The 25,368-nt window shown below is 36.7% G+C and overlaps 1 protein-coding gene across 2 annotated transcripts in view; it reads left to right on the top strand.

Moving 5' to 3' along the window:
• The window catches only part of ptprn2 (protein tyrosine phosphatase receptor type N2), a 317,622-nt gene that overhangs the window by 92,878 nt on the left and 199,376 nt on the right, over positions 1–25,368 (top strand). The window contains exons 4-9 of one of the 2 annotated variants that reach the window (XM_015354876.2): positions 3,131–3,248; positions 5,090–5,243; positions 12,334–12,832; positions 14,573–14,812; positions 18,005–18,045; positions 19,312–19,736. In XM_015354876.2, the coding sequence (XP_015210362.2) occupies positions 3,131–3,248; positions 5,090–5,243; positions 12,334–12,832; positions 14,573–14,812; positions 18,005–18,045; positions 19,312–19,736 (1,477 nt within the window). Of the gene's footprint in view, positions 1–3,130; positions 3,249–5,089; positions 5,244–12,333; positions 12,845–14,572; positions 14,813–18,004; positions 18,046–19,311; positions 19,737–25,368 lie in introns of both variants that reach the window. The other variant, XM_015354875.2, reaches the window with a different exon arrangement.

Raw genomic sequence — 25,368 nt, 5'->3', positions numbered from 1 at the left:
CCAGAACAGTTTAGTCCTGAAATGAAATTGTAAATACATACAGCACCGTATGAAGTAGGACATTTTTCCAAGGGCAAACAAATGAGAACTATGTCACTGTTATGAAGGACACAAAAAATATGTTCGCAGTGCTGCTCATCTAGCATTTCCCTGTGGCTGATAATTTGCTTAGGACTGACAACTATTGAGATTTATTCTTTAATTGATGACCCAAAAGAAGGGAGTACAGCGGCTGTTGACAGGGTTCTGCCATGTCTTATTTTTCTCCTGTTAAATCAGCTTGGCCACTGTCCAGTTCCTAGCCTCTGCCTTCTGGGCTCAGCTCAATGGCAGAAAGAGCTGGATGACTGAATAATTTGCATTGCTTGCTCCCCTTCTCTCGTAGCCATGAAAACAAATTAGCATAACATAAGTGAATGGTTAAGAATAATAAGAAGAATGAGGTCCTTTCCAAACATTTTACAACCCTTTTACGCCTTAATGTTTTGTGATCAACTGTTTGTAGGTCATAATGTCCAACAATCAAAGCAAATGCTGTGGTACACCATTGACCAGAATTGGGATAGAAACCAAAAGAGTGAATGAGTGACTAATAAATACCAGGTTCATAAAAATAATAATGGTAGAAGAAAAAATAATCTCTAGACTTTTAACCAAAGGATCAAGAGTTGAAATCACGTATGAGGACAGTTACTGTACTATTGAACAAAGTGCTTTACCCAGATGGCTCTACTAAACCCAGTCGTGTAAGATTTCTTTTGAGCTATGATCCTTGTGTTTAACTGGTGCGGGGTTGCTCAAGCCCTTGTTGTGTAAAGATATCATTCCATTCTGTGGATATTTTGGGTGAGCGGTGTTGTTAAGAGGGTTATTTTTTATTAAGTGAACCCCAAGTTAAGTTCCGGACTTGCAGTGCTGTCTGCATGGAGTTGATATTTTTTCCCCATGTTCGTGTTTCCCCCCACAGTCCAAAGACATACTGTTATGCTAATTGGCTTCTGGAGAAATTACTGGTGGTACTGTATGTGCATATCTGTGTACAGTATGTGTACAGTACCCTTTGATAGACTGGCGTCCAGTCCAGGATGTATCCTGCCTTGCACTTGACAGGCTCCTGCCCTTGCCACTCTGATGTGCATGAAGTGGTTAGAACATGGATAGATGGATGAAATTAAGCTTAAACACTACAAAACATATAAAAAAGAAAGTTTAGGTACATTTCTTGAGTTTTTAAAAATCAAAATAGCTCTTGAAGAAAGTAAAAAAAAACATTAAAAGAACAGCCATGAAATTTTTGTAAAACAAAGTATTATACTGTACATCACCATGTGTTGCTGCAATGGTTGAAAGAATGTGCCTGTCATTGCTCTTTTCACTGATAAGTTTTCATGTCCAACAACTTCACCAGGTGTTGTTAGTGTGGCCAGGTGAGTGAAAAAGCAGGACAGCCCTGGTTATGCTGACAGTGGGCTACATTCCAGACAAATTATGGTAGCAGGTGCATCGTGCTGAGCTTAAAAAAAGTTTTTTTGAAACCCTGGCATGTTTTTTGTTTGTTTCATGGTTATGCTTTTATATATAAAAGGGAAAAAATCCATATTTTTTCCCTTTTTAAAATTGTGCATCTGTGGATATACAGTATATTTTTTCAAAATTGTCATACTATCGTAATATTTCCACATTAACCTTCATAACAAATATGATATTTCAGTACTGTATCTACAGACTGGAGAATATATTTTAATTGGCACTTATCCCTTATTTGCGAGTACAGAACATGCCCCACGGTGTACCTTACGGTTTCCACTATATGTCGTCTTTTTGGGCTACATGATTTTCAGCTTAGCCATCTGTTAATTGGCAGAGGCCTATAGTAATCTTACCAAAGGTCTTTTATTAAGAGTGTTCTTAAGCATTAAAGAAAAGTACAGTCCTTTTGTAACCCATAAGACATTAAGGAATGGGTTACTCAGTGGAAAAATAGTAATGTGCTTAGAGGCTTTAAAGCTGCAACAGATAAGGACTGAACAGCAGAACAGTAATATCGAGATAGTGTTTAAGAAAATTGCCTCTGATTGCTTTCAGCAATCTGCAGAATATTTTGTTCATTAATGAAACTCCACGTATTGCCTTCATTGGTACACATTTCCCTTTTCCACTTAGAGGATATAACTCCTTCATCTTTTGAATATAAGCATGATAAAGAGTAATACATTTTTACAGGTGAAAAGTTTAGTTACAAATCACCAACTTAGACACGCTTTTGTCTAATTGTCTACTTTTAAGATTTTTAGTTGAAAGAGCTCTTCTTTCTAAAATGGTGATAGTCTCATACAGTATAACATAGGATTTATACAGTCATTGAAGAAAGACCTGCATAACAAAAGATGTGTAACTGTGTATGCTTTTGTACTCTTTTTATGGATACAGTATGTGTAAGTAATTATAGACATGTTGCTATTGACTCTATAAATCTGATTTTCCTGTGGAAGTCATGTAAATGAATATAGCAATGGAAAAAAAAGTATCTGAATGGACTAAATTACTGATACCATCACTCAAGATATGTAGAAGTGTTCATATTTTTGGGAAGTCTTAGAGTTTTGGGTCAAAACTAGATTAATGTAACAATATAAGGTGTGCTTACAAAAGAATAAGCAGGCATTACAACTGTGTGCCATTATTTTGAAATCATTTTACTGAATCGGAGCTCATTTTTTAACAAGACACTGATAATGGTACTGCTAATGTACTGTGGTTAGGTGTCCTGCAAGCAACCAATGATGTGATAAAAATATTCTACCACTGTGCATCTTTGCAAGTTGCTAGACAAAATAAATCATAATGCCGCCATCAAACAAAAAAACATTTGCAAATTTGCTTTAGTTTTGAGGTTTCACATGCTAATGATAGACTCAACAAATTAGCATTGGACTCAATAGCATGGGATTTTAATTCCTCTCAGTATATAACTTCAAAGACATAGCATAAATTAATCTAAAATGAAAGCTAAAGTGTGGCAACTTGGTAACTTTTGTACATTCAGCATGAATTATAAGTAGCTGTAACAGTGAAGGTCTCTAGTGTTTTTATGCTAGTGTCTAACCACCTTCCTGCATTTGTTTTCAAGGTTTAACATGGAAAGATGATGCAACTCAACAGGTGATTTCTAAAGAACTTTCTAAACTGCGAAAGGTCTACTACAGGCTTTCTGAGACCAACTCCCCAGACATCGGCAGTAATCCCAGGTAATTGTTATGGTTTATCTGAATGCTCTCTGTATTTTATGTAAATATGCAGTGCTTGTACAGTACATGTTCCCGACTCATGGGGAAACATTCAGTGACCATGGCTGCTTTTGATTATTAGCAGAGAAGATTTCATGGAGGCTCGATTCAGATCATCCAACTTCTGTAAGAAACTGAGAGCCACATTCTGGCTGAAACTCAACTGAGAAACAAAGCCCAAAGAGAATATATAGAAGTGTAAGAGCATTTAGAAAAGATAATTGCAGACCCTTCAACATAAACTACACAGAAGGAGTATACTGTAGTTCTACTTGGCCACTTTATGGAAGCTGATTCATAGGGGCGCTTCAAAACGTTGCTTGATGACACTCTTGGACTAACAAGTACTAGCAGCTAAATGAGCAACACAGGCCAAGTGGCCTGCTTCCCTCTATACTGTTTCTTATGTTATCATGTTATATTTAAACATGTTGGAGATCTCTTTATATTCTAGAAACAGATTTTCCTTCTGTGGAAGGGATACTTACAGACTGTGTTTACATGCTTTGTGAATGTTGCCCCATTGGTTAAAACATAGCAACATGCTGCTTTCCCTATTGATTTGTCTTAGATGAATAAGTATCGATTAGTGGGAAAGCCTTTATATTTCTTTACATTTACCCTTGTGGTTGGATAAAAATGAGTTATTTTAAAATGTTTTGATTTATAAAGAAGCTAAAATGACTTTAAATAGGTTTATTCCATGCTGAAAAGAGAAGAGAGAAACACAACATGTCGACTGTGAAGCCTTCTTCAGGTGTGAGAAAGACAGGGCAGACAGCAAAGATTAAATAGCACAGGAGAACAAAAGCTGGGAGAGGGGAGAGACAGAGAGGCCACTCAGGAAGTGCAAAGTGGAGAGGGGTGAAGAAAGGTGTGAAGTCAAAACCTGCAAGAGAATAGAGAAGATTACACAAAGATAAGTCTTTCATTGAGTGAAGGGGGGTGGTGTGAACCTAGTTTTTGGATGAGTTTAGCTACAGTTGTTTTTCTGCTATGGGAGTTGAGAAACCCCTCTTTGAGAACAGAGACAGAGAGATCAGTGTGATCATGGCCGTCTGAGGTGAAATGAGAAACTATGGGCTTGGAGAAATCTTTAATCTTAACAGCCCTAACATGTTTTCTGAAGCGGTCTCCTAGTCTCCTTCCGGTTTCCCTAACGTAGATACCTGGGCATTTTTTGCAAGAGATACAGTAAATGAGGTTGCTGGAGGTACAGGATGTCGTCTGGGTGATCTGGAATTGGCCTGAGGGTCCCTGAATGAGCTGAATGAGAATGAGGGGCCCTGAATGAGAAATACATATCTAACTGCACGTTAGATATGTATTTGCAGGTGATGCAGCGAGTTCTTTTGCAGGGGAAGGTGCCTGGTGGGGATGATTGCCAAGTGCGGTCAAGGGAGCTGTGAACCAGAAGTTTTCGTAGATTGGGTTGTCGGCAGTATGAGATGATTGGGGGGTTAGAAAAAGGGGTACCAATGGAGGGATTACTTTATTAATTTATATTAAAAATCCTTTATAAATTCAGCATATAATGCTTTTTCCCAATTCTATTTAGGTGCAGAAAGTATGTTTCCTTTATTTTCAGGAATTGGATGAGGATTTTAGAAATAGCCCTGTTTAAATGTGTGTAGTTATTCATATTCTATTTGTTTCTGTAATTTCTCTGTTGCGTTACCAATAGAAGAAGAATGTTTTATGTTTTAGAATGTTTTTTTAGAATTGCTCTAGAATGTTTTGGTATTCAGGATTGTTCTATAATGGTTTGGTTTTCAGACTGTTCATTTCTCTGGATCTTACAGGACTCCGAGTCAGAATATTGACAGTGAGAAGAAATATGGACAGAATGGAGACCTCAGCAGATCTGTACAGCAGTACCTTCTCTACCTGGGTTATCTACCACAGTCAGGTGCTTCTGCCAGTCAGAAAACCAAGAATGAGCAGGCCCCCATCAAGGTAGATACTGTATCTGTCTTCTGTTTATAAGGAGGCCATAGTGTGGCACCTTGTGACATTTTAGGTTTGCATCATGCATATTTGGGTACAATTTAAGGGGCTGATATTAATTTAGAAGTAATGTGCGGCATTCACTTCATTTTCTACCAATGCAATTTTATACAAAGGCATATAGCTCCTAAAAAACCAAAAATAGATCAAACTCTTCTGAAATGGCTGGTTTTGTTTTCAACCCCTGAAATGTTCTTTCTATATACTGTATATATATTTGAGTCACATCTTTAATCCAACAAAATTTTAAAAAGGCCATGGTTTGTCCCTGCCTAGATACATACTGTAGCCTCGTAGAAAAAAAATGCTTCCTATTTTTTTTACATAATTAAGTATTAGTATATCTAATTTCAATCAGGGGAGACATTATTACTGTACCTCATTCTTCTTTTAAAATATGAAAAAACTCAATCCGAATGCACCACTATATCATGTATCATTCTTTATGAGAGGTAAAAAATACAAATGTTGCAATTCGGAACACATTTCCTTTAGGATAACCACAAAGTCCCCATTGCTTATGAACATAGGGAAGGCTGTTAAGGTAAAGAGATAAGTGTTCTTCATAGATAAAGGATGCTTTCTAAAATGCTACAGTAGATGCTACTTGTGAAAGGAAAGATGCTGGATTATGAAACTGTCAGATTATGAACATAATGAATTTAAGAATACTGAACTGTATCGCATGCTGATTAAACCTGTTCATAACATATGATCAAAAGACTTTTGTTCCAAGAATTTTGGGAAGAAAATTCAAGATGTGGCCACTGGATGGCATCTATCACTTACTTTTTCCTACGCTAAATGTTCTAAACATTTGTATTTAAATGCTTGAATTGAATCAGAATTCAAAGTTTGCAATTTTGTTGAAAAGGTTTTTTTTTATCACCATACTGACCCAGGGCTGCTTCGAAAACCATTCAATTTATTTAACAAGAAACGACCAAATTTGATTGTCTGTTGTTTTAGTGTGGGGCTCCTGATCTAGTTAACTCTGTGTTTGTTTTCTAGTTGAGTTGTCAAATGCTTAAGCGTTCTTAGTCAAACCTTATATTCAACTAGAAGTAAGTCATACAGTAGTTCATTTTATATTGTTTTATACTTGTGCACATTTTTACGTAATAAGGGAATGTATTAAAAAAAATATTAAAAACATTGCAGAAATAATTACAACATTTTAAAAAATACAATGGTATCTTTATCACAAAGATCTCAGATCATAATGGAGACATTCTCACTAATACCAAATTGCAAATGTTATTTTGTGTTGTTTTGTTATTAGTCGGATGCTCATTGGGTGCAGTTTTTTAATGTGATGCACAAATGCTAAATCATTATAGCCATAACTGTTTAGGACTCAGCACAGATGGTTGTTTGTATTGTGGATCTTGGATTGACTTCACTCAGACTTATGTAAATATTAATATGGCCTTGAAATGCATACGGAAAGGCAAAAAAAAAACAACTGGAAGAAAATAAATATCAGTCCATGTTTTAAACTTAATGGACAGTGACTGGACTTCAAAGTCGTTTGACCAAGGTTGTGACATGTTTTTATGTTTTTGTCCTGCACCAGTTTTATACTGTATAACCATGTTTCCAGTAACTTATGATGGCCAGTAATAATGGGCTGGCCGTTTTATTACTGAATTTGAAGCTTGATTCTTAGCACTTCATTTCTGAATGTAATTTGCTCCATAAAAATACTATTTTAAAACTTTGAATTGTATTTGTTCATATATACTGTATGTTTATATACATACATATATTCGAGTGCTGCATTAAGAACAGGTGAAAGGATGCAATAATCAGGTACACAAAGATACATTTAATATACAAAGCACATAAAAGTATTTAGGAATTTGATAATATGATTTTGATGGATCCTTTCAGTGATTTTAGAGAAAGCAAAAGCTGTATCAACAGCAGTCACTGATTCTTATGAGGCTTCAAACTTTTGAAATGCCACATTCATTTCCCCATTCAAAGGCTTATTTGCTACACAGTCAAGAGGTGAGCTCAGCAGGATTGTATAACTAATATTAACAAATGTGGGGCATACAAAATACATAAAGCAACACAACACTATGAAAGAACACTTGAAAAAATTATTCATTGTATTTCAAAGATGTTTTTTTTATTTCATTAAAGCATGCAGCTTTAAGGTATCCACATACCAGATTGTAGAAGGCTTTTGTAAATTTAGATTTTCAAAAATGATTATTTCTTCTAAAACCACCTGATGTGGAATCGCCTTGTGTATTTTTCGTGGCCATGAGCCAGTGCACAGTGGACAATGAAGGGTAGGCAGTGTCCTCCGACTTCTCCACCTTCAAGAAATTCAAGACATTGTGGGCTCTGACGCCCTGTACGAGGCTCAGCACTGGTTGAAAGAGAAGAGAATATCTCAACAACAGCACTGTCAGTGCCCAGGAAATTGCCAGGGTTCGCTGTGTTGCCCAGACAGCCCTAGATAATGAATAGCAACCCCTCCCTTGGCAGCGCAATCACAATTTCAATCAATTTCAATCAATCAATCAATCAATCAATCAATCAATCAATCAATCAGTTTCCTTGGGAAATCACAGTCACAGATGAAAACATTTGTTAAAACATCTATTGAGCCACTGTGATGGACTACACAAGGAAGAACCATGTGCTTTATTGCCGTCATCCCCATAACATTGTTTTTATTTTGCTTTTGGTAGCCTTTTCTTTTGCACTTCTAAACAAAATTTGTTTGTAAATAGGGCGTGATCAAAATGGAGTACCACCCACATCGCAGACCTCATCTGTTGGATGGAAATACTGTCACTTTGGTATCTGACTACAGAAGCTTAGACCAATTTAGGACTAAAAGTGTTTTGTTCCTAATTAAAAAGAGAGGTAAAAGATTCAATCAGTCATTTGATTGTTTGAATTTCCTGAAATTATTAGAAGTGACATACATGGATCTATAAATGTCATGTACAATTTTACTGATAGAATAACAAAATGTGCTAATTTAATACAAGAACAAATCCATCTACAGTGGGCCATGATAAACATGGCTTATTAACCACTCAAGGATCACTAAAGATACTGTGCTAGTAATTATACAGGGTTAAAATACATTGACTATTACCTGCAGTTAGTGCAGTCAATGTAGTAAATAATTAGTCTGATAGAAATCCCAACATAAATGCTCGAAAGAAAAGAACATAGTTAATTACTTGCATGCCTTAATCTGTATCAAACATGTATTTGTTTAAGATAATAGTTTTCAATTCTCAAGTGTAAAAATGTGAACTTAGAATGTATACTCATTGGAATTGGATGCTTGTCAAGGAACAGTTCTGATGAGATTTTTCAAAGTGCCTGGACCTGTGTTGTGGTTTGTCCAATTTTATCTGCTGTTTATGTGCCCGAGGCTAAAAGACCAAGATGTCATGTACCAAGAGGATTTTAGTGCAGAAAGAGCAAGAGGTTCTGTTTTAGTGTTGCACTGAACTTGACTTCCACTTGAAGATGGACATGTGAGTTTCAGGGTTTGGGATTACAGCTGCAAGTTAAGACTTACATTGGGGAGAAACTTAGAAAGTCTGCTCACCCATATTTTGTTGCTGCTAGGATGAATATTCTCTGATATTCAGTGGTGTCGACAAATGCCCAGCTGTATTATTTGGGTAATCGAATTTACAGTTGGAAGTTCATCACAGAACGTCTCTTGTTGCAGAGGAAGTGTTGAGCAGAATTCTGGTTTATTTACAATCTGTCAAAGCAGCAGAAACTTTCCACTTTCAGTAACTTTTGTTTCAGTTGCAGTTTGGATGAATATGGTTGCAGTCAGCCACGTGATTAGTTTTGCTGTCAAGTTGCCAGGGATCATTGCTAATCCAGATGAGGTGGATGTGCAAATAAACAGCTTTTTAAAAAAAAATCTTACGCTGATGGGGAAACTAATTATCAAAATACAAAATGAAAATCTTAGGTTTCTTGACAGTGTTCTGGCCTATAGCATTAAATAATCTATATCATACTGTAGGCCTTGAGGAAAGAACCTACCCTTTTAAAGAGATCAACCAATTCAATCCCAAAGGAGTGGCTACATATTAGGTATAGCAGAATGGTTGCTGTGACTCATTGTAAAAGTATAAAGAGAAGATGGATGAAACTTACAAATCCAAATTTTTCCAATTTTAAAATTTGAACTGATCTAATTTAGTTCTGATGCTCGGGCTTACAGTTGTTAAGCACAGCTGACAGCACTCTTATTGTGCAGTAGTTATGTGGCTAGTGCCACAAAGTGACAATGTAAAAACTACAGAGGAATCGTTGTTTCGTCCATCACAGGAAAGATCACACTAAGAACCTTCTTCCCTTTCTACCTGCTTAACTCTCAGTTTGGGTTTAGGCCACCCAGAGACTCAACGGGCATGATTGTCAGATTTCCAGCTACAGGAAAAAATGTAGGGGAAAACATACACTCTCTATATGAACTAACAAACGTCTTTCACTCCATTAATTAGAAGAATTCCACATAGCATTCTGTAATGTCCTGTTCTTTGCCCGCTCCTTGACAATGTGCACTGATTCTAAACAATGCCCTGTTACAGTCCCCTTTAAAGTGAGTAAAGAGGTTTACTGTACATGGCACTGTCATTGCCCCAATGCTGTTTTCGATATTTCTTTCTGTGATGTTACATCTAACCTCCAAAAAGCTCCAAATTGAAATAGAGCTAAATTATCCAATGAAAGGCAAGGTATTTAACCTCAGCCCATTCTGATCCAGAAACCTAATCGAGCTTCATTATGCTGATAATGTACTGCAAGCGCAAACCAAACCAGATCTACTGGCAATTACCAGTTGCAACTATGGCATACAAGAAAATGGGATAGATACTTTATACTCGGAAGACTAAGGTCCACCATTAAAAACCTTTTATTGAGCCGTTCTCAGCTCCGGAAAGTGAGGTTCTTGTGGAGGCAGAGAAGAATGCTGAGCATTTTTTTATTCACACAGTTAACAGAGAAGACCCAACCTCATATATACAAAGGCTGCCTGAGGAAACAGATGTTTTAAGATTGTGGCATCAGGTCAGAATGGTCTATTGAGAAGTCACCCTACTCTGTCTCCACCCTACTGGAGCACAGATGTTCACGGCATGCAGAAGATGTCTCAGGTCATCACAAGAAAACCAACCAAAAACAACATGAGATGGAAGACCTGGACTGGCAGAAACAGTGTCTCCTAGACCAGATCAACCATCCAGGACCATTCATTCATCTCAGACTGCAGCAGGCTGTCTCCCCAGATTAAGCTCATCAGCCACTTCTAGATAATACAATTGTGGAAAACAGTGATCCGCAACCACAAGAGATGCTAAAACGATGAAATGATGAGATGTGGAGTATAATGACTTAATGTTTGCTCTGTATGACTCCCTATGGTACGTCACCTTGTGTAAAGTTTAGACTTTGACAAATGAGTGAAAATGTGGATTGTATAATGCAATGAGACTCTGATCCAATTAATGCATCTTCATAAACATATTTTTTGAGATATCAAATGCACCTGGCTTGTTTCATGCTTCTTTGTGGCAAGGAGGTAAAAATTATGATGCAGAGACAGTACCATATATTAATATCCTTAAAATAACCATGCTCTAATACTTAATATAATGGCATCAAAATGTAAGACAGCAAGAACTTGTTTTTGCTGACCTTTTAACAGCTGCAGATGACAATGGCTTTGAAATTCATTTTTCTGATGAGTAAGTCACTTCATCGAAGACATAAGTGTTTTTGTAATGTTGAAAGATTGTTTTATAACTGAGGTTTATACCCAATCTTGAATTCAACTCATTATTTTTTTATTCTGCATAGTTTAATTGAAATGAGCATTTTTTGGTTTTCTGGAAACAAAATGTCTAACTCACTTATGAGTAAATATGTTCCTAAACATGTTTTTTAATTAGAATTCTATTAATCCGTCTTTTACAATCATCATTGCCATTGAAGCACAGATGACAAGATGCATATATAGATGAAATAAGGGCTAATTATCAATTGAATCGTTGGTAACATGCTGTTCCAATTTTATTTTTACAAATTTAATTTTAAACAGCATTTCTACTGCAAAGATCTTTGAAAATCATTTTTTTTCAAGTAATTTTGTATGTACAGTATATAAACTTACTAGCTCAAAGCAACACATTTTTAAAGTTATGTAAAGAATGTTTGGCACACAGCAAGAGTGGATAAAAAATATCATGTACAGTACACTTGCATAATGCACATACAGTAGGTGTTACGGAAAGATGTGAAATCTCCAGGCCTGAACCTGAAGATCCCAGATAGTTATTCTTATGCTATAGGTCACCTGTTGATAAAGATTGGTAAGACAATTCGTAGCAGTTTGCTCAAATAAGTGAACCTGATTTTTCAGGACTGACTTATTTTTAAGATTTTGGTCCTAAATTTGTTCTTAGTTTACTTAATGTACCAGATAGCTTTTTAAATTGGTCATTATAATGGTATGCCATATCTTTAGAAACTTTAACAAAGATAGAGAACACGTGATCCCCAGTTCTAATATGACAGTGAATTATAACCATAACTGGTTTTCAAAAACATTGAAAAATTCTAATTTTCTATAAATTAGAAATATTAATTGGGTGAGTTTATCCTCAGATGGGTCACTTACTTTTCAGTTTGATGGAATAAGCTGAGAAGAAGGTGATTTTTAATTTTTTTCTTTTCCTGTCCTGAACTACAGTATGGTTTTGTTTCATTATTTACATCTGTGTTACTTTGGAAGTAAACAGGTAGAGAAAACTAACATTGTAAATGGGACATACAGTAAACAGTTAACATTCTTGAATTATTCACTCTAAATGATGATTCTAAACATACAGTATCACATTGGCGTTGAGGTGAATTGCCTCCTGGTTGCTTTTGTGCAGTCTTACCATTAAATATATTTAAAAAAAAAACAACACTTCAAAGAATTGAAAACAACAAGTAAATAAGTCAATGCTCAAGTCTTTGTGCTTTACAGAATGATGCCATCCTGACAGACCGCTTCATGGACTACATTCGCCAGAAGACCCAGGGACAGGGGAAGCCCTCGCCACCCAAGTTCTCCGCTGCATCCTTGTTCCAGCCTGGATACCCCGACCCGCTCCCCCCAGCGAAGTCCTTCTCTCCTTACGCTCACCAGGGACCCCCAGCTCCGCATGGAACAGGGCCTTTCCAGGGCCCACAGCCGGACAAGAGCAAGGTTCTCGTTGCCGCTCTGGAGGGGTACCTGGCCAAGAAGTTATCGGCCAAGCAGCCAGAAGCAGGGAGACTGGAGGGAAAGCCGGGGTCATTGGTTTACAGCGGCAAGCTCCGTCCCTTCTTGACCGGCCGGGTGGAAAGCATTGGCCCTCAGGAAGAGGCGTATAAAGGGAAAGTGCCGTTCCGGCTGGCGCCAGAAGGAGAACTGCAGAAGCCCCAGACAGATAGGCTGCTCTTCAAAGCCGTGTCCAACCCGCCTGTGGCAAAAGACCCGCTGAGTTTAGTGGATGGTAATGTTGTGGCTTAAAGGATGTTTTTTTTTTTCTCTGGCAAAAGAAGGGAAACTAACCAATGCTCTTGCTTCATGCCGTTAAATAAAAAAAAAAACGAATGAATCATGAAAAACGCTTAACAGGAACTGCTGTAAGGAAAATTTCTAATATAGGATTATAAGTCATATATACAGTATATAATTGTTTCATGTATATTTAATTAGTATTTCTAAAACATTTTGTGAGCTGAGAATTTATACATTTTTAAAAGGCCTTAATACTTAACTTATTTCTGTTAAATAAGCATTCCTAAATTGTAAAAATCTGATTTTAGTTAATAACCTTACAATTCAACATACTGTAGGTAGTGGTCAGTTCCTGCCAAGGTATTAATACTGTTAATGTCAGGTTACAATGTTTGAAATGATTTGTTAGAACTAATTCAATTTACAACACTTACAAGACCAAATGGGGTCTTCTTAAAACGTGAAGACAACAGTAAATCAATTGCTGTACATCTGTTTTTTTAGTTTTAACATTTACCTAACCAAGAGAACATGCCGTCTTTGTCCTTCACTAGCTTGAATAGATACTGTGGTATGGCCACTCTTTATTTCACTTACTGTACGGTCATGTTATTTCAAGACCATCCTAGAGTACATGCACTTTATCCTTCCATGTCCTTGCACCTTCTTGTACTGTACTGTACCTGTACCTCCATCAATATCTGATCAGGTTCCAAACAAAAGACCAAGGGTTGTATATACAGTAACACACCCTTTAATGTATAATGCCTCAACGACTATAGAAAATGAGTGCACATAATTGAGCTAGTGTAAACTTTCGATTGGACCTCAATAGTCTCACAAGGTCTGGGAGTGTTAGCACCCAGTGACCTACAGAACATATGTCCAGATCAGTAAACCCTGTACAGACCATTTACTTTACTATAATTGGAGTAACTATGGTGTTCATCACTAAATACAGTATATCTGGTGGCTAAGGAGCCACCTGGCCTCTTAAGCATCGCTCTCTTTATGGTAACACATTTAATTCACCCTAACCCTCTAAAGAACTAGTCATTTCTTCTCCACAATGCCAGGCTGAGCTCAAGTGTAGGACTGGGTGTTCCTACCCATCCACAAGGTGAAATATACTGCTCCAAGTCCAACTGCGGATGGGAAATTAGCTTTCTTCGAAAATCAGGATTGATTAGCACCGTTTAATACAAAGAACATCTTTGAAGTTTTGGAAAGGTTTCTTGGCTTCCAGTGTCTACTTCAACATGAGCTTTTTTTCGTGTCGATAAGGAGAATAGCAGTTGTTGCAGAAAACTTGGATGAAGTTTGTCTGCAAAGCCTGGAGAGGCCCTGATGGTTATTCGCTCTAGTCCTTAATTCATTGTGCAGGTCATAAATACCCAGAGGCTAACCTCTTCACTGACTATCCAAGACAATGTTTAATCAATTAATTTACCGTTGTTTTCTTGCTTTCTACTCGTAAGCCTTAAGTCTTACTTTCACCATTCAACATGTCAGGTTTCAAACAAACCTATTCCCACTCAGGCCTCTTTGTAAAGTATATCCCTTCTATTTCTTTGTCCCAGATTTTCTTTCAGGAGTTAGAACTAGAATAGAGCTAGAGCAATGCGTACTACTGTATACTGTATATAGTACTGGTGGCAGGTTTCGGTGCGACAGAAGGATTATTTCAACAGGTTTGTTCCATTATTGATCCCCCCCACAGAAAACTTCATTCAGAACGTGGTGAAGGAGTTGGGGAAGCACAACGTGAACGTGGACGGTCTCAGCCCCAAGGAGCTGGATGAACTGGCCGATGTCATTGCTGACACTTTACAGGTGGTGGATGAAGACAAAGGAAGGGACAAGGAAGACAGCCGAGACCAGCGAGACATGAAGAGAGGGCCTGCTCCTAGACTCCTGCAGTACCAGGAGGACATTCTGGGGGAGGACGCCATGATGCAAGGTACAGCATGTGATTGCAATTAAGCAAGAGAAACACCCCTGGAAGAAATGCGTTTTGAGTTCTGATTGATGTTTAAGAGCTCATATTTGAGTCAGGTGGAATTGCTTTTTGAAGTACATTAGAGTGATGAAGCAGCAAGTAGGTACAGTATAGTAAAAAGGCTTCTAGAATGTCACTATCCACTCAGAGAAGCAGATTTATACACTAATTGCACGAGCGATAATTAAATTCTTCAGCAATTCATTGAGTTTAATTTTGTGAAAAGGACAGTTCTCAAAATGTACTTCAAAAAATCTTTTAGCAGAAAAAAATGTTTACTATACATGGGGCCCTTCATTTTTGGTGTTTATTTCTTGGCTGTCTTCCAGCATTTAAAGCAGCAATCAGCTGTAATTAAAGCTTTTAATGTAGCACTGTCTATTAATTGCAAAAGAAGATGAAGTACTGTGTTTCTGCGTCAAGTCTTAAAGATTGGATTGAGGCTTCGTTGTCGCACCTGTTTGATAAAATAAAAATGTGACAATTACTTTGTGTTAAACTAATGAACAATATACAGTACAAAATATACTGCATGTGTCTTGTAGAAGACAGTCAATTACACAACACAGTTTTTAGAAGACCAATTACTTTTATTAACACCTGAAACAATGACTTTTTCTGTGCATCACCAGAACTGCACACGCTCATTCACAAAATAGAGCAAAAGCTAACAGAACTCCACCGTGAAAAATAACTTTCTCTGAAATTATTTTAGGGACAGTATTCACTAAATCTTTTTAAAGGCTGAAACTTAGGATCTAAAACAGAATATAAACGCTTTTCAGTTTTAGTGTGAAACAAAATAACCCTTATTAAAAATTTATACCTGAAATGTAAGGTAAGAAGATTGATACAGTACATTGTGTGAATTTTAAATAAACTGGAACTTATGCATTCAATCAAGTTTAAAATACAACACTAATAACTGTATGCTTTAGAAATTGAAATGGTATATAATGGCATATGTTGTTATATACAGTATATGTAAAGTATATACAGTAAATAGGTAAAGTATTTGCCTTCTTTAATCATTATCTCTGCAAATGTAATTATTTTCTTTATAAACTCCCACAAGTGATGTCATGCCTAGGAACACATCCTTGATATACAATATTTTACACTTTGATCTTAGAATGGCTCTTCAGGTTAAAGTAAAACTACTAAAAAGTAAAAATAGTTTAGTTGTGAGCTGAGCCCGTTTTATAACTGTTCTTAATACATGTCTGTGTCCTGTCTTATGGTCTGCAAGTATTTCTTTTTGTATGTTTCTATACTGTATCTGTATCTATGTCAGTGTTATTGTGGTGCTGCTCTTTTAAAACATGTTTGTTACTTTTTAATTTCTGAACGCTCTTGTTAACGTTTTTGGCTAAATCTATTGAGCAAACAAAAAATTTACATTTTGACTTAATACTGTATGTGTTTTTACCTGGGACACTCAGTAGTCACAATGAACTATTAATAGAAGAGCATAGATATATTATTCTACCTTGCTGTATTTCTATCTTGTATTACATGTTCTGTCCTTGCTTGTACAAAATGCTCCTTTATCATACAGGGCTTTCACCCCTTTAGGCTCTTTGAAGTAGTTTTAGTTATCAAACTTAATAGTTCAATATAAAATTCAATACAAGATTGTGTATTGAATACTGTGTGGAGATGAACGATATCTACAATACCTAAGAGGCTATTTCAGAATCAATAGAAAATGTGATGCTCAGATTAATTTTTTATTTTCTGGACTTCAAGTGAAATCTATACTGATCAGAGTTTAGTGGTACATAACAAGATATTAAGGGTACAGTAATTCATTTTACAAAGAAATCGAGCATATTGTGGTAAGGGGATGAGGCAAAAGATAATTTTCCAATAGGCAGTTAGGGACGATTAGAGTGGCTTGGGAACAACAAAAAGTTGGTGGAAATTAGCCCTGGATGAATGGACACCTGTGAGCAGGTAATCTGCCACCTTAGGAAGACTGAGATGTGCATATCCAATCTATTAGAAGCAACTAAAAATAGAAAGACCTTATTTAAATGTGGTTTAGAGATTTTGATCCTAACCTAAAAAAACACATACTGATTTTGGTTTATGTTGGTGGGTAAACAGTTTGCCACAGGGGAGAAAGGCGACAAAATTGTCTCTCCATGTGGCTTTCATTCAGCTGATTCTGGTTTATTATGTATTCCACCAGTTTGTCTGACACTGTGGGTGACCGGACATGTTGTACAAGCTTATAAATCTAGCCTAAAAAGTTTTTCAGAAGCTTTTTCAGGCTTTGTTGTGATCTGTATCTCCGATATATGATTTGTAATTTTGTTTTGTGAGAAGTGTTTACTTACTGTATGTATTGTAAAGTGCTTTGAAAGGTGCTATATGCAGTTACAGTTTCCTGTTGATGTTGAATTCTGTCCAGAACACAGCTTAGACATTATTATGTGTAATAATTGTTAATTATCTAAGAGATGGGCTACATTGTTAGTTGACAGTGACTGGGATTAAAGAGATAGAATATCTTTGGGGATAACACCACAGTTGTTGCTAAGTGGGTGTGAATTCAGCAGAGAAGCTGAATTCAGCTGTGAAACTACAACAACCATCCCAGTGGCAGGCTTGGTCTCCATCAAAGGGATAAGGACAGTTTTTCTTTTAGATAAGGACAGTTTTTCTTTTACTGGTACTTTAGCTCAGTTGTTTGTGCAGCAGTGTTACCCAGAACCAGGTGTCCTGACAAAGCATGTTCTGCCACTGAGTCTCTTTCCTTCTGTTGATATGGGTAGTGGTTAAGCCCAGCTTTCCTGGAAATGCCAATTCCAGATTCGGAAGATAAAAAAAGTGTTGATTGAATAGTTAGAACACCGATAGCCTGGTCCGTATGCAATGTAGAATACTTTCCAAACAAAAAATAAAAGAGTAGTGAAAGTAAACATTGCATAAAAATAAAAAAACTGTCTAGTAAATTGAGCCTTGCTGCCAAACAGATCACCTGAGTAAATGCAGAGTATAATTCCCGTTTTAGTCTAGTACCCAACTCAGTTTATTACAGGTCAAGCCAATCTGTGCCCTTTGTTCTCTTTGATTTGTAATATTTCTAAAAAATGGTTGACGCGTCTTTCAATTTGAAGGGTAAATAACATTTTTATTTTTTGGCAGAGAGACAACTAGATGAAGCCAAGCCAGACTCAAACGACAAGGTATTTTACGGAAATCTTTTACCTGCTTTTGAGTAAAAATTAAGGATTGCATGACAGTTGGCATGATGGTGCTACTGCTCACAGCTCCAAGGTTCCTGTATTTATTCCTTTGCTGGGGTACATGCTGTGCAGATTGTTGTCCCCATGTACAGTATGCTTGTTTGTTCTTGATACTCTTTTCCCCCTCTTCCTAGAGCTGTGCTTTTAGGCTGTTTGGCTATACTGCAAAATTGTCTGTTCCATGAGGAGCTGAATTGGGGCCCTCCTCATTAGTTCACCTTGTCTTAGCTTTGCTAAGTTCTTAAAACTGAAAGCATATAATACAAACAGATTAGAAAGCAATAGCTTTGAAGTAAATGGAAGGGTCGTTGAAGGGAGAACCCTAGTTCTTTTTGCATGCTTTTAAAATAGTGAAGTTTGTCACCATTTGTAAATTAACCGTTAGTGAAAATACATTATTCTACTCCATTGTTAGGTAGGAAATAAATGTGATTTGAGCTCATCTTCGTTTTTCAATTGTTATTTTGTTGTGATCTCAACTAGTTAAATGGCATCTATGTGTTTTAAGCACAATGATTTTAGTTTTTCAGCAGATCAAGAAAGAAGTTACATTACATTGATTCCTTTTTTCAACAGTATGTCAAATTAAAGAACCTTGTCCACTTGAGATTTCTGTAAAAAGCATGTTTTTCTCCTACAGTATTCTGATACTTTCAAAGCTTCCTCATGTCCAGTGTTGTGCTTCTCACCATTAAGTTGGAGTGTTTTATGTCACACGAATGACAGTACTGTGTGGCCATATTTTTAATATTTTAGAGAAGAGATACTGAATTCAATATTTATGTTGTATGCCTCACATTTTAAAAACATTTTGAAAACCTTTATATTCCCCTTTTGTGATGCATGCAATATTGGGCTAAGAATGTACTGTCACTTTAACAAATTGTCACATACTGTACAGTATAAAAATTGCATTTTTTAAAGCTGTATATCACAGAAATTTCTCAGGATGCTATGTTAACAAGCCATGTAGACAATTTTTTAACGCATTTCTCTAACTGTGAAAACATTGGGTGCCTGCTTTCTGTTTTTAAAGTAAGCATTATAGAAAATGCTGTGTCAAAGTGTTGTTTTTTTAAAAGGAGTTTCAAGTGACCCACTCATTAAAGATATAAAAGTTAAATACTAAATACAGACGTTGTAATCCTTGTTAATCGGGGAATTGAGTGTGCATTTCAATTACTTGTTTTTTTTATTACACTATAGGATAGTAATGCAGTCAACAAACTTCTCGAATACCTGGACAAGAATTCCATGACTGAAAGCCCCCCCAGACTGGATGTCCAGACTGAAGACGGGAAATTGAAGGCACGCGGGAGATCCGAAGCCTTCGAGGAATCTTCTACCGATGAGAAAGGAGTCGGGGTAGAAAACGTGAAGAGCAAGACCATTCTGAAGGACTTGGCTGCCCAGAAGAAGGAAGCCCGACCGGCGGAGGTGGATTCCAAAGAGCTGTCTGAGCTACACGACTGGGTTCGTAATGCCAAGGCCCCGAGCGCAGCTGTCCATGTGGAGCCTGAGAAAAAAGGCGTGCAGTTCGAGGAGGAGGAAGAGGAGCTCCAGCTTGATGTGAAGTCAAGGACAAAACCTAAGAAGGAGGAGGAATATGGCTATGTGGTAACAGACTCGGAGTAAGTGATTGTTTGTGTCTTCTGTTTGTTAGAGGGGGGTGAAATTTCAGTTCAGACTTCAGTGTACCACCTAAGAGATACAGTCTGAATACGTTTGCAAGTCATTGTGTATGTTCCTACTATTACCAATGATATTATTCATAATGATCAAAAGCTTACACCTTTTCCTCCCAAAGGATCCCAAATTGCGTCACATGTATTTTCTGTGTGGTTTGTGGAATGTCTGGAGCTAATATTATCTCCTTTTTTTCCACGCTTTTTGGTAGTGATTATATGTTCAGACTACAGTATATACAGTACAGTAAATGTGTGGCTTTATTTTTTTTCTAGTTACATGGTTCTCGGTAGCACAAGGACCTCTTCTGCTTGCTGATCACAGAAGGCAAGGACTGTCCTGGTTTTGGTCCTTTACAAAAAAAAAAAAGCACTGTCTGTGACGTTAAGCTGAAGTTGAGGGGCAATTTTCTTTTAAATTGTTAATGGCAAAACAAATCCATCCAAAATCTTAATGGGGGACTCTGGGAGAAAACAAGTCTGCTCACAAAGGTTAGCAGATGAAAAAACAAACTGCCAAGTCATATTTGGATCCTGAGTATTCAAACAGTGCCTCAGTGGAGTTCTAGGATCATTAAGCTGCTGACTACTTTATAATAAAAAAGAGCTGAACAGTCTCCTCTCATAATATTTCTTATCTTCTTATATGCTTTCTAGTCTTTCCATTTTTACTACCTGCTACAGAATGCTATTACCTCTTATGTTTGTGAAGTCTGCAGTGAAACAATATTGGGTGAAATTTAACTCACTAAGTGAGGCAAGTCACAGGGTCCTAAAGAGCAGTTATAGTAGCTCCAGAGATTCCACTCTACTAATTTGATTTTCTACGGTAGTTTTCTTTCAAGTAATGGTTCCTTTTGATTTTGAATGATGACATCAAATGTTGTTTATATGGTCATGTCTTTGCTGCATAAGCCAATTCTGTTATGATGCTGTAAAAAAAAAAAACATTGATAAATATTCACCAGTGTTCAGATAACATAATAGACTCTTCTGTTACTTTTTCTGGTTTGGCATTGTGCATTTGGACCTTAATCCAGTGCTTAGATGGGAGTGATTCTTTTATAATGGAAGAAAGGAGGGCAAAAATAAACCTTTGTATGACAGCCAATCTATCCCCTTGGCATTGATGTTTTCTGAGTGCCATGGGATTACTAACAGTCTACACTGCCAATTGATTTTTCTGTCTGTTTAGAAGCAGCGCTGGGCTCAGGCACAGTGCCCATGTGCTGATGAATCGAGGAGTAGAGGGTGATCCCGCGTGATCAAACCTCTGATCTTTTAGGCCCTGAGGGGAAACTGTCTATCTGCTGAGAAGCTAACCTTGGCTTCCTTGAAGAAAATGTTGTTTTTTTTTTTAACTTTATCAAATAAAACTGAGGCAGGGCAAAACCTGAGAGGGTATGTTCTGCTCCGAGTTAGATTACCACATTTTTTAAAGACTTAAACTTTGCAATTCCAGAATCGTGTGGATCTAGTGCTGAAAAATGCACAGCATATCTACTGTTCAATGCATATGATTATAGGGCTTCATAAAAAAGGTTGTCAGGAGAGTGATTTCCTTAGCTTTTTGTGCGATTGAATGAGAAGATGGTCTCCATGTAATATTTTAGCAGGAAATAGTGTACTGTAGGGTTTGGAAATATACATTATATACAGAATTGTGTTTTCTGATTATAGCTTTCATGACAAATAGTTCAAACTAAAGAAATTAATAAAAATTAATATACTGTATAATACTAATTGTTTTGGACATATACATTTTCATTGCAGAATTTAGTTTAGAACCATACTTTGCAGATTTGTTTTTTGTTAATTGAACAGTTCCAGCTCCAATTCGCCCCAGTCCTGACCTCTTAGAGAGTTCTGAAGCATGGTTAACACATTATTACCAGTAAGCTTAGCAAAAAACAAATACGCATAGAAAAGCTTCAAAAATCATTCTTCATCTTCAGCTAGAAAGGGAAACATTGATTTTTTAAAAGTATACTAAATAACTGTGAACATTACTAAAGACACTTGCTTACTTACTGATATGTTACATTTTAGGTTAGCATGGAAAGCAAATTTAGAATAAAGACATAAATACCAAAACCAATACCATCCTCTTCAGCGTAAATACTAAGCATCAAAAGTTGTGTATCCTTACTAGTAACCCTAGTCTTTAATTGATGTCTCCTCACAACATTGTTTTACCTTCATTGCCTTAAAAAAACCTTCACAGTGTTATCTGGGAAGCTGTCAGCTTGTTGTCCTTCAACTGTTTAACGGCATGGAGCTACAGTATGCTTTGTTCCTCTGCTGCTGGGAAATGATTTTATAGATGCCAGACTTGTTTAAAGAGAGGAACAGGTCACCTTCTAGTCAGACTTTTCTAGACTACAGATCAGCATAAGAAAACTGCTGTGATCTACAGTACTTAAATATAGAAGCAGGGCCTAGTCATTGCACAATTATTTTGGGGCCTTTTGGAGATGTTACAGTAATCTGTTTATCTAAATTCTCTCAGAGAAAAGGGGATGCAGAATCGAAGGGAAAACCACATTCTATCACTAGCAAAGAAATCAATTTGTAATGAAGCATTTAAACCCATGCATACATTAGTCTTGATTTTTCTCGCAGTGTCCTTTTCCTGGATTGGAAAAAAGTTTGTTTTAAGCAAATATCAAAAAGGTCAAAGCTTCTGACTTTTGTTAGTTAGTATATAGAGCCACCATATGAAATGGAACAGCATTGGCAAAAAGAAAGTATGTACTGTACATGACACAATACTTTACTCCAGACAGACGGAAACCCCATGTGACTTAGTGCAGTCTGTGAGGCCTGGTGTGGGCATTTATCCAGTAGGCTGATGTGTACAGCATTCAAATATACACTTTTGTTTTGGGGATGCACATTTTAAGATTTGGACCATGCTTTAGTTTTTCCTGTTAAAGTACTGTGCATTATATGAGTGCCATTGTCCTGACCTTGCATATTTTAGCGTAGGTCATGTTCCTATCTAACTGACTAGGATTCACTAGGGATTAGTACTTGAGGTGTTCTCTCAGGCTCCTGCAGGCATCAACCTCCTGGAGATTGCACAGAGCCCCTAACAAATCAAATGATGGATGGACAAGACATCGTTGAAAGTTTAAGATACAGAAATGAAAACTAATGGGTAATTCTAAATAAACCAAACCCAGTTAACTTCACACACATTGTATACTATGTGACTGCTAAACATTTCAAAATGTAGAGCCCCTTAGGATATACTGTACACTGGTAATCTACAGTATACAGTATATGCAAAAATATAACTAATGTGTCAAAACACATATTTGAATTAATCTTTAAGGGGAAGAAAAAAGCGTTCCTTGACTCTACAGTCATTCAGGCTGTGTAGGTCTGATTTATACCTGAACTGCTTTTTGAACTATTCAGTGTTTTAATTAGCCAAAAGTTTTTGTTTTAGCTCCAATTAAAATGAGAAATGGAAATCCCGAGACTGAGTTGATGAACACTGTTGTAAATCGAATTTACTGTATATGCATCATACTGTAATTGCATGCAACGAGTTCCTGTGACAGAAAAAAAAGCCACAGTCAGTCAATCACTCTAGAGTTTGGGGTAGAAGTTGAAAGCTTTAAATAAAGAGTTGGAAATCATACCATTTTTTAAAAAGTTTTTATGACAAATAGTTAATGGCAGTAAAGAGCTGGGATACAATCATGACACAATCATGATACAATCATGACCCAACTTTCACCAGAAAAGGAGAGGTCATACTTTCTGTTTCCACTTTGGCCTATCTTGAGTCAGTAATGAAGCAGAAGAATAATACTGTCAGTCCTAAGCCTGAGACAGAAATGACAGTTTCTGAAGGTGCAATCTGAAGGTGGCAAGTCTCTCAGGTGCTGTATCAGCAGTTTCTTAAGAGAAGAAACCACTTAAAATGGCCCACTTCCTGTGTTTAAAATAAAGGCTTCTTCACCTAGATTCACTCCCATTGACAGATAAAGGTGAGATTTTTTTATGTCTTAATGAAAAACATTTCGGCATTGTACAGTATGTCTAATGTTTAGATATAGTCGGTATTACTTTTCATCTGTTAGGTCAAACTTGTTGAGAAGTGCTCACATTATTGTACACCTTTCTTTGTTTTTGTTGTGACCAATGTATTCGATTCCAAGCTTTGCTGCACTCTTAATACTGCTACCCACTCTCTCCTACTGACCTTCACAGTATCAGGCAATGAATGGATTTTGTAGGGTGTTGTATAACATTGTTAGAAGCGGAATCTTTTTCACATTAACAGCTTTACCTTTCACACCTCCGTTGAAGCAAGAAACAGATGATGTGTGGAGGGTGAAGAAGTGTATTTGTGTCTGCTGTGAGAGCTACAGCAGACACAAAATTATATAAATCCCATGAATTGTACATTTGAAATGTATTCTAGCCATTACCAAATCATTTCTTACAGCCATAAATGTATTCCACAGATTGTTTAAATTTAGCGTAGGTTTTTTTAGGGAGGTTTTTTGTTTTTTTGCAGATTTCTCAAATGGATTTTTCGTATATGTTCGTATGTTTTTAATATGTGTGTTCCTCACTTTAAAGTGTTTCTTGCATTCTTCAGTGTAGTGTCGCCCAATGCCTCTGTCTGGTAATATAATGTGTTCTGCACAAGGATTAGTACTAATTAGGCTTTGTTAATCTACCGGCAAAACAAACTGATTTATTAAAAACAGTTATGATGAATAGAGAGCATAATTTGAGAACTCATGCTAACTGTACTTTAATCAACCAGTATCCACGAGTCCCTATTTTTAAAAACTTTTTACAGGTACAGTATGTGTTTTTCTGGTTTTACTGACATTTTGTGATTCCAGTGAAAATGGTTCTGTAATATTATTATACAGTACATTCACATGTTGCATTTTAGCATTAATTCTTTATTATCGCTGCAGAATCCTCTTTATTGGGCATATATTGTATTTTAAGATTCATGTTTGTATAACCATTTACGTTGTTTTTAGTGTTTTTTTTCTTACCAATGCATTTTCAACAATCTTCAATATCTTCAAACATACTGTAATTATTTTGTTTTAAGCATCTTAACCTTGATAGAGAACATCCTTGCCTTTCTCCAGTATATTGCAAGGTTTTGTAGTTCAGCACTTACTGTAAATGGCTTTTTGCTGCAGCATTTGCTTTATCTAATTCATTTTATTCTGTGGTGCATTTTCTAAGCATGTCAACCAATAACAGGGTTTTAGCCGCAACAAAAAAAGCAAAAAAAAAAACCTGTTGCCAGCTTTCTATTTTATAAAAGTAATGTGTTTTCTGGAGAAGGCCATTGTTTGGCCTATTTATACAGGTTCCAATAATTTGCCACTCGAGGTTCTGGGTGCATTTTTAGTTGGAAACAGGACAGAGATGAACCCCAGCTGTATCATAGAACCATTACACTTCGTAACAATTCCATTTGCACCTTATTGTTTGTCTTATTGCTGGAAAATTCAGGTGATTCATCATGCCTGGAGAAGCACCTGATCCCAATTCCCTCGGCATACAGCTCAGTATGTGACAAGAATGT

This window comes from Lepisosteus oculatus, chromosome 6, assembly GCF_040954835.1.
Source record: "Lepisosteus oculatus isolate fLepOcu1 chromosome 6, fLepOcu1.hap2, whole genome shotgun sequence".
NCBI classification, from domain to species: Eukaryota; Metazoa; Chordata; class Actinopteri; order Semionotiformes; family Lepisosteidae; genus Lepisosteus; species Lepisosteus oculatus.
The sequence above is the reverse complement of the archived record's forward strand: the minus strand, read 5'-3'. Positions and strand labels throughout refer to the sequence as shown.